Here is a 10,406-nt window from a genome sequence, read left to right as displayed (position 1 = left end):
AATTGTAAGCCTTAATAGGTTAACTTTATATTGTAGTACCAAACCTTGTGGGTATAATCCCCACCCCAGTTTTACTTTTTAATTGGAAGGTTTCTAGGTCGCCATATCTTGTGTCAAAGTGTTATGACTATTTTATTGCTTTCATTCTTTCATGCATGCAATTAAATCATAATATTATATGAAGGGTTAATTGGTTAAGTAAGATAAAGTTTTATTGGTTCCTGATTTACCCCTCCCCTCTTAGTAACCTTGCCTTCCATATATTTCCAACAGGAGGAGCCAATCAAGAAAACCCAGGTGTCTGGAAGGATGTCTACCACATTATAATGAAATACTTCACCCTTGAAGGTAAGTTTAAATTGTTTACTACTTTTATCAATTGCATTTCCTGAACCATTCATACCATAAAGTCTTAATTTCACTCTGTTTTAATACTTACTCCATCTCATAGAAAGCAATATTAAAGCTAACCATAAGGGTAAGGAAAATGTTATTCTACACCAAGGGTTGTTTTTTAGGCTGTATAATTTTTACTGTATGTTATGTCCTTCGATCAATGAGCCCATTGTTATGCATGAAACCAGTCATCCTAGTTCCCTTGATGCTGGCCCTTCCCAACCTAGCAAGAAAATGCCCAAAATGGAACTGTCCTCCCCACTTGACCCTAGTGATAGTGAGCTCACCAAGTCCCCTAAAATAAGCATGAGAGAGGTGTATATTGTGGAGTCATGTAACATTATTGAAATGTGTGGGGCCCGTATGTCTAATTGACTTGCTAAGGAGAAATGTAAACAAGCTTTGAAAAAAATTAAGGGACAAATTCCCATAATTCGGTTGCAAATTCTGGTAAGGAAATATCTAGCCATTCCTCAAGAAAGTCCATGGAATTCCCCTCCCCCTTCCCTCCCCCCCCCCTTACTCAAGTTAAAATCCCTATCCCAAATCCTGAGCCCAACCCCTCTTTCATGCATGTTTCTTTCATGGAGGTAGCTAAGGATATTGGTGGCTCGACATCTGGTGGATTGCTGGGAAAGATGAAGGAAAAGATCAAGAAGTAAGAAATGATGTTACAAGAGCTAAGAAGAGAGGTTGACAACTTTAATAGGAGAATTAAAGATTCCAACAAGTTTTCTATCAAAGTGGTGCACGCTTGTTTGGTGATAGTGTGTTTGGCATGAGAAGATCCTTAGGACAAAGCTTGAGATAGATGAAGACTATAAAGATGACTTCTAGTTCCTTAAAAAAGAGTGGACTTCCACACTACCATCAAGGTGGTTGAGAGGCAATTGGGATTTTTTGATCTTATGGTTATTTACAGGTTTTTGATATAAGCTTGGTTGGCTATAGAACTTTTACCCCCCCCAATGTGGCATAGATACTATATTATTATTATTATGCGAGAATTAACTTTTAGTATTGTTAATACTCTGAACTTTACATTTTTTGGTTTTGATAGAAGCAAATTGTGTTGTTGCATTTTTTCTAAAAAAATTATACTGCTATTAATGTGTTATTAATATGCTAGTGATGTTACATGGGCCAACACCCTCTTGTTGCTTTTAATGATAATTTTTTTATAAAAAAATAATAATTAATCTTGAGTTATCTCTATATTGGAGTAGGTGACAGATCCATTTTGGTGAACATTCAAACACTGTCGTCAATTATATAAATGGATAATTGGACTGAGGTGCATTTTTGTATGTTGATTAAGTGAGCGTTAATTTGGTGTGCTTGGTTTGAACCTTTTGAAAAAATCATTTGGCATTTCTTGAAACTTTATGTATTTATTTGAGTTTTTTGCTTAAATTTTGGAAGTGGTGGATCATAATATATAAAATGAATAATAATTGTATTAAAAGTTATTTGAATTAAAGAGCAAGATATAAGATTTTAACATCTAGAAGTTTATCTTTTAATTATTTCTATTCTAGCACCTTTTTTTTAATGCTAGTTACTATTTAATCTTATTATAGAACAAATGCCTAAGATAAAATAGTATAATACTTATGCATTACCGATATTGTGTATTGACAATCTTGTATTAGCGTTTTGTGCACTTTATATACAAAATTTATAAACATTATTTTTTCATACCGATATAGTTGTTTTTATATTGAGGATCATTTACAAACCTTGTGTCCATTCGAGACTTACAAGCTTATTTGAGCTCCTTGAGCAACAACACAAATAATAATTGGAAGACAAAGAGTCACAACTTAAAATTCACTTTTTCCAATGAGAGAAATACAACCAATAGAAGACCGAGAACTCATTGCTTCAACCAACCAAGCTAAACCTCTTGGACTTGATATAGTTATTTTTATTAAATATCAATTAAAAAATATTTTTTTAAAGATTATTCAAGTAACATGAGATTTACTAGCTTATTCAAGTTCCAATGAGATATACTACCACTGGAAGAACAAAAGTCACAACTTAGAATTCCACAAAGATGTCCTTCTTGAGATTTGAACCATGATCTACACAATAAAAACTCATTACTTCAACCAACCAAGCTAAACCTCTTAAATTTGATGTTGTTATTTTTATAAAATATCAATTAAAAAATATAAAGAACAAATTTAAAGAAGTTCCAAATTATAAAGGTTTCTACTCTAGAATTTGTGCTATTTTAAGAGGTCCCATAAACTACTTCCATTGAGAAACACTATTAATATCTTCCATTCCTTCATTCACACCACTTCAAAACATTAATTATAACTTTGATTACTGTAAAAATTATACGAAATACCAATACGTTATATAATCACTAGAATGATGAATAATAAAAATAGATGGTAATTGAAACAACTTAGCGTATGATCCATACAAAAAGTACAACAGAACACACAAAATAGAAATCAAAAGATTCATCTCAACTTACCAAACAGAATCAAGATGTAGACAAGTACCTATCCCATCCCAGCAAAATTTAGAATGAATATATAATTGCAATTTATACAAAGGCCGGACGCATCAATCGTAGAGAGCAAGGGACAAGCGAGGGGCGGGAACAGCGAGGAGAGGCTGGGCCCTCTGAAGGGTGAGGCCAAACGCCTCCGCCATGTCCAACTTCTGGGCCATCTGCCCGGCGGGCAGAGACCAGTCGAAGGAGTGGATGAGCGTGCCCAGCATCAGCTGCACCATGCGGATGCCCATGCTCATGCCCGCACATATCCGCCTGCCCGCTCCGAACGGTATCACCTCAAAGTTGTTGCCCCTCACGTCGATCTCGCTGCCCACAAAGCGCTCCGGGTCGAATTCCAGCGGCCTCTCCCACACCGCCGGGTCGCGCTGGATGCCCCACGCGTTCACCATCAACCGCGCGTTCTTTGGAATGCGGTACCCTTCTATCGTGCACTCCTCCGCCGCCATGCGTGGCAGTAGAAGTGGCGTCGATGGGTGCAGTCGGAACGTTTCTTTTACTACCGCTTGCAGATAGCTCAGCTTCCCCAGATCCCCCTCGCTTAGTCTCCGCTGCCGCCCCACAACGGAGTCCAGCTCGCTTTGGCATTTCTCCATTATGTCCGGGTGCCGGATCAGCTCCGATATGGCCCATTCTACCGTCGACGATGACGTGTCCGTTCCCGCCGTGAAGAGGTCCTGCAATATAGATTTGATATGGGCCGTCAGTTAGGCGACTGGAAATAACTCATTGTTCTGGTCCACTGACATTAATAAAAGGCAATACATTGCGTGCGTCAGTGCCGTGAAATAGTTCAAGTCATCGAAAGCTTACCAGTTCCTAAATTCATGGTAAAGGAGAGACATTAAATGTTTTGTTAATGCTTTCAGGTGTGGCACGCCTTCAAGTGTCCTGTTGAGAGGTTTCAGTTAACAGGTGGCTAGGGTAGTAGTGATAGGGACGACATAGAAGTAATGGCTATTGAAAAAGATCTGTTGCCTTTATTGATGCCAGAGAACAGTACAAAGCAGACGTCTTTAACAACACCAAATATCAAAATCACGGGGCGTCTATAGGGGGAGAGGACCCAGTACTTGAGCGCATTCCAATAATTGTGACAGTAGTTGTTAACTTAATACCCATACTTGTTGATTTAATATCCAACATTTTTGACAAGATTGTACCCATGGATGTGACTTTAAAGTTGTTTTTGTTAATGATGATTACTCATAAGTGAATGAAAAGTGTCCCTTTTCCCAAAAAACAACCAATAGTGTGATGCCACGTCCGCTGCACAAGTATGGGGGTCTCCAATGCACTATGATTGGTCTCATTATTTTTTTTGGGTTGTTTTGGACACTTTGACAAAAAGCATGCTGATGTGGCATCATATTTGATGACGTGGCTCTGAAACCTTAGTTATAAGCAAGGGACTTGCCACGTAAGCTACTATCAAAAAATGAGAGTGATTTGAAATTTCCACATAAGATTTTGAGAAGCGTGAAGTTAGGGTGCACAACTACCGGATCCTCTCCCCTATATCAATACAATTGTGGCTAAATATATTCTTCAAAATTCCCTGTATGTTTAAAAACTGTTAAAGTACAGTGGTGTATATGAGTAGACGCCCATGTCTGTTGTTTGCCTGTGTTGTTTGATTGTTGTCAGCTCCCGCTTGAACTGACATGAGTTTTGATGATTCATAAAAATATCAGAACATATAATACTCAATTTAAAATATCATACTTGACGATCTAGAAATTCGGGAGCTTGTTTATTCAACAATTAAAAAAAAAAAGCTTGTTGCCGGTAGTGTTCATTTTCGTTTCCAGTGAGCAGGAAGCGTCTATCCAGCCGACAGAATGGCTATAAATTTATTGATAAGTAGGAGATAATTTCCATAGCTAGTCAAATATAGTTAAAATTATAATTTCACCCTTCTGTAAATTTCAAAATATTAATAAATCATAATATTCAGCATAGCCATTTCGGCGTGAACAGGGCAATCGATATATACATCATGTTGTTATGGACCAGAAGCTTTGACATTATCACTACTTATGGGATGGTTTCGAAGCATCTTAACTATTCAAAATCATCTACATAAATTTAAATACGATGCAAAGAAAAGAAATGGTTATGCCACAATGATGACTATGCAAGACAAGAAAAGAAATATGCATTTAATTTTACAGTGAAAGTGAAAGGGGTCCTCACCACCAATAAGGCTTTCATGTCGGTATCACTGAGCTGGCCACCTTCGCCATCGGCATTGTTTCTAAGCGCGAGGAGGACGCTAAGAAAATCCTTCTTTGGTATATTCTCCTTGGCAGATTCGGCCTGGTGCTCCGCTATAATCTTTGCGAAGAAATCATCAAACCTAGCATGCAATTTCCTCATCTTGACCTGCACGCCCTGCAAGTCAAGCCAGGCTAAGGAGGGCACAAAGTCGCCAATATTGAAGACTCCGGCCAAAACCATCATCTCTATCACCATCTCTCTAAATTCACTTGCCTTCGCGCCTCGCGATTCGAACACGCGCCTGCTCAACATCACCTGCCCACTCACACCCACAACGCACAACAAGAATTTAATATGTCCGCGAGGAGAATTTACTTTTCCGATGACGAATACGGTTTTGCGTAATATAGAAAATCAGATATCAGGATAAAAAGATCACCCAAGATGAATTTTAAATGCATTAATATGAAAAAGCCAGGTGTACTTCACGATTCAAAACTAATAACATACCAGACTGGTTATGCTTTTGGGGTTTTCAATACACAGAAGAAAAATATCGCAGCGGCTCACGGGAACAGAAAACTCCACAAGCAAAAGAAAGGATTTTTTGAAAAGAAATTGTAATGTTATTTGCGCTCAGCCTTTCTAACACACGGAGGAGTCATATCTTAGCAGCTTCCAGAAACAGAACTTCAAAATTAGAAGTCAAAAGGATTCCTTGACAAATAATCCTACGGCAAATTCAGAGAGAGATTACATATTGAGACTGAATTAGCCGGCAAAGATTGACAACTTTGCCCACAATAGAAAATTATACTTAATCAGAATGATATTGTAATTAAATTGTGAAGTCTATTATTCAAAAAATCAAATCGTCGAAGACAACAGTAAGTGTGCACAATTAAAGTAATTACATCAATTTGAAATTAATTTATTTTTAGAGAATCACATCCAAGACCCTAATACTATCAATTAACCAGAATAAAATGGTTTCCCCGAGATAACTTTTTCCCACAACTAACCGCACCTTCTGCAAAGGCGCAAGTGTATCAGATTTGTTTTAGGACTTGAACATGGACCGGGCCGTAAGATTTAGACGGGCGCAAATGTCATACAGATTTATGAACTTTCAAAAAAAACAAAACGAGAGTGAGAAACAAACTATATGCTTCCTTAAAGGGAAGAACAATGAAAATTTTCAAAATACTCTAACAAAATATTTCAAAACGCATATCAAAATTTTCATTCGAATCAAAATTTGAAAACATTAAATCAGGTACAAAACATACCGAATTGAGGCAGTATCGAACGACAAAAAAATTCGCTTAAGTTATAAAGCAACTTCCTACAATTTGTAATCCATCAGTATTGAATCATACAAAATTAAAAAGTTCGAATTAATCTTTCATGAGCAGTGGTTTGCAAGAACTATTTTAAAATATCATCTCTATAGAATTAAAAGATATAGTTTCAAACAACTATTTTTCGTATTGCAAATCGTTGACTAAGATATTTCATAAAAACTTTTTAAAATATCCGTATTAACTATTTTAAATGTGAAATTACTGTTGACTGTTAGATCTTTGGACTGTTAAATCGCGGAAAATCAGCATTTCAAAGTATGAATAATCCTCAACAAACTCTCAATCTTTGCTCATACAGACTGCATTACAAAGCTTTCAAGAAATACTGTACATTACAAGCTTATTTAAACAGGAGAAAAAGACTTCTTAACAAAAATAATGAGCTAAATCGACGCGACGGAAAAAAGGTAAATACTTTTGACTCTTGATCTCTCAACTGTAAGAAATTTCAGAAAATCCGCATTTGAAAAGGTAAATACTTTTAACTCTTTGATCTGTCAACAGTAAGAAACTTCAGAAAATCCGCAATTCAATAAATACGAATAATCCTTAAAACGTTGTCAATCTTTATCCACACAGACTGCATTCTAACACTTTCAACAAATAGCAGTTATGAGCTCATTTAAACACAAGAAATCGCTTTCTTGTTGACAAAATACTGAAAAACAATCATCTGAATCTAACAAAGCGATGGTGATCGAAGTCCAGTACCTGGCCAAGAACATTAGCAGTGCAAACATTCAAAACCTCTCCCAAATTGACAGCCTCCCCGCGCCTGCCGTGAGCGAGAATCGATTTAACCAGCAAATTGACCTCCGCCTGGCGAATCGGCTGCATATCTTCAAGCGCCTTACCAGCAAACAAATGAATATTACAGACCTTTCGCAGCATCCGCCAGCGGTTGCCATAGGGAGCCCAAACGAGGTCATTTGAGTCGTAGGCCATGTATTTAGCCCCGGCATTGCCAGGTCTGTTGGAGAAGTTCAAATCGTTTGCCTTGAGAAAAGCCTCCACTACTTTTGGAGAAGACGCCACAACTGTATCCGTTGTGCCGAGCTTGAGATACATAATAGGCCCGTACCGCTTGGACAGGTGATAAAGGGAGCTATGAGGCATGGTGCCCAGCAGAGGAAGGTTGCCGATGACCGGCCATCCCCGTGGCCCGGGCGGCAGCCGGTTCCTTCGGATCTTGCTGATGAGATAAGCTATACCGACCAGTAATGGAAGCGCCAAAGTTAACGACTGGCCGAGGCTTAACGAGCGCACATAGTTGAGAAATTGCAGAGCGACATCCATTACAAGACTTTAGATGTGATTGAAGAAATTAGAAGTTACAAGAATTTAGATGCGATTGAAGAAATTAGCAGTCGTTCATGGAGATTCTGAATGGACTGGCGCAATTATACTGAACAAGCTGAGGGTCTCCATTATTTCAACTACTAGTCAAGTCGATATTTTTATCGGTGCCACACACGAACAACTACGGTTTTTGTGCGTGTCCCAATTGTTTTATAGCTTCATGTTGACATCTTTCGAATGGCAATTGTCTATCTACCATGTTTTTCTAAGGTACAGGGGAGTAGTTGGACGATCCATTAGTGTAGAAGGTTAGTTACATTTTATTAAATATGTATCTTTATTAAATAAATATAAATCTAAGAAGTTTCCATCTTCTTTCTCTTTTTTTCTTTTGGTATAATAATTAGTAAATATCACATTTGAAAATCAGATATACAACTATGAGTTGTGATACATATATACATACTACATGAGTTGTGTTGGTGTAAATACGTACTTTACTATTTATACTTACTTAAGTTTACTTAGATTAATGCATTATTTAATTATTTTGCATTATTTTATTATTTTTATTTGTGAGACACTTGGGAGTTTGCACACTTTTTGAGTTGTCATGTAGACAACACAGGAGTACGCAACTCTATTTGAGCACATGGTGTCTACAACACTGTTTTGCGTGTCCCACCCTTTAGACTTATCCTCTCATCAAAGCACTTACTTTTGTACTTAATAGAAGATAACTCATATCTGGTGGACATGTGCTTGGTTGTATGACACTTCATGGTGCTAACTTCTATGAATTCTAGAAGCTCTCTTGAGGCCTTTATATTCAGGCACTCCTAGTGAACTCTGGTATCAAGTTATTGAATACATTGTTATTCTGATCATACTCTCTCCATTTTTGGTCTTCAGTTGTGCTTGTGTTTGAATTCTTAATTCTTGGGTGAATTTTGTCTTTAGGCAAATTCTTACATGGTATCAGAGCAACTTGGAGATTTTCTCATCACAAGCCGTTCGAGACCTCTTGCTTGCTTCATCACCTCAGCCTGGAATGCTACAGAAATTGAAAGTGTCCAACACAAGATCTGACCTCGCCATTGCGTCCAGAACGCTGAACCAGTGAAAATTGACTATAAGCACGACTAACTTGGCCCAAAGTCGACTGTGAGGCAAATTTTTTTTGCAAATCGAAACTCTGAGGCCCCGATTTGTGGTATGGGTATGGTCTTTTTCAAATCTGTGATTTAATTTATTTTCGGGTCTATCAAATTTCTCTGTATTTTTGTTATATTTTGTGTCAAATTTTCGAAAAAAAAAAATTTAATCCTTTGGGCTAGTAACAAAGAAAATATTTTGTGCAGAACTGGGTTGTGAGCTCTCGGCCTGCACAGGGTATATTGTATTTAATTGCAGGGTATTTTTATTATCGGGCTCCTAAAATTCAGGAGGCGTACCTAACAAATCCATGGCCAAATTCTGACCGACGTCTATTACACATCACAATTTTCGGTGTCAGATTTATTAAAATCCAGAGAGATTACCTCTCACACATCTGGTAGCCCTTTTTAGTTGTTTTAATGTCTACGGACCTTTTCTTTTAAAGTCCACAGACTTCCTTAGTGGCACCGATGTGGGATTAAATCCCAATAACCCCCAGCGATCTGCAAAAATCGGTCGGCATTGCTTTTTTCGGCAACGCATTTTTTCAACTGCGGCATCTTTTCTGTTTCCCGGTGCCCGCAGACTTTCCTCGGCCTGCCCAGTGTTTCTCCAATGCGATCAGGATACCGGCATGGGCAGCAACCTCCAGCGACATCATTTTGTGTTTCCAGCACCGCAAAACGTCTTCTGGTCGCTTGTCATTCCAGCCACATAGACAGATTGACCTGCCAGTTGTATTCTGCCACGTGTACACTTTTTGACACTTCAACACTTTTGCCGCGTAGCAACCAGTATTGCCATGTCATTCCATGTGGATAGTCGGTTTATCACCACATCAGTATACGATTTTCCACCACATGTCCCATCTGTACAGTATGGACGCGTGACTCAGTCTGCCACATCACGGAGGGCAGGCTTTTTGGCTGACATCAGCAGAACATTATGTTAAATTTGACGCCTGTCTAAACGTCATTTTTAGGATTTTTAGAACTATTTTGACGGCTATTTGACCATCAAATTTAAACTCGCAGTTTCACCTTCAGACCCCTCTCCAGATTGCTTTTAAGTTTGGCAGCTTGACTTTGCGAGCTCATATCTTGAACATCTGGGCTCTGATTTAGGTGCAATTTTCTTTGAAATTAGGTAGAATTTCCTAAATTTTCTATGGTGGTGTTATTTTCTAGTTTTGGTGCACAAATGTTGCAGAAATTGCATTTTTTGGTGCTGTACCTACATAATCCTACATTTTGCAACTTCAGAAGCTCCGTACGAACACATCTGGTCACTTTTTCAGGTTCCATTTTCTTTTAAAGTGCATATTTTTTCATCTACTTTTCAAATCTAAAGTCAGATTCTAGGGTTGTGTGGACAAATTTCATACTTTCAGAATTAGGTCTTCTTTGGCATTGTATAGCTTTCATTCTTTTTTTAGA

General features: G+C 37.9%; 1 protein-coding gene across 1 annotated transcript; it reads right to left on the bottom strand.

The window, feature by feature from the left end:
- Positions 1–2,779: 2,779 nt before the first annotated feature.
- On the bottom strand, positions 2,780–8,071 carry LOC149553686 (flavonoid 3'-monooxygenase CYP75B137-like). The gene is made up of 3 exons (XM_089789064.1): positions 7,225–8,071; positions 5,126–5,464; positions 2,780–3,606 (listed from the first exon to the last, which is right to left on the bottom strand). The coding sequence occupies exons 1-3, from the start codon at positions 7,807–7,809 to the stop codon at positions 2,980–2,982; spliced, it is 1,551 nt and encodes a 516-aa protein (XP_089645190.1). The 5' UTR covers positions 7,810–8,071; the 3' UTR covers positions 2,780–2,979.
- Positions 8,072–10,406: the final 2,335 nt, after the last annotated feature.

Source organism: Cupressus sempervirens, chromosome 6 (genome assembly GCF_028749045.1).
Source record: "Cupressus sempervirens isolate cs-2001-9-10 chromosome 6, ASM2874904v1, whole genome shotgun sequence".
In the NCBI taxonomy this organism is placed as follows: domain Eukaryota; kingdom Viridiplantae; phylum Streptophyta; class Pinopsida; order Cupressales; family Cupressaceae; genus Cupressus; species Cupressus sempervirens.
The sequence above is the reverse complement of the archived record's forward strand: the minus strand, read 5'-3'. Positions and strand labels throughout refer to the sequence as shown.

Bases quoted from the DNA above. Each gene is read 5' to 3' on its own strand.
- LOC149553686 (XM_089789064.1), bottom strand. From the start codon at position 7,809: ATGGATGTCGCTCTGCAATTTCTCAACTATGTGCGCTCGTTAAGCCTC. The intron at 5,465-7,224 runs GTACTGGACTTC...GTGAGTGGGCAG, and splicing joins CTGCTAATGTTCTTGGCCAG to GTGATGTTGAGCAGGCGCGT. The intron at 3,607-5,125 runs GTGAGGACCCCT...TCTATATTGCAG, and splicing joins ACATGAAAGCCTTATTGGTG to GACCTCTTCACGGCGGGAAC.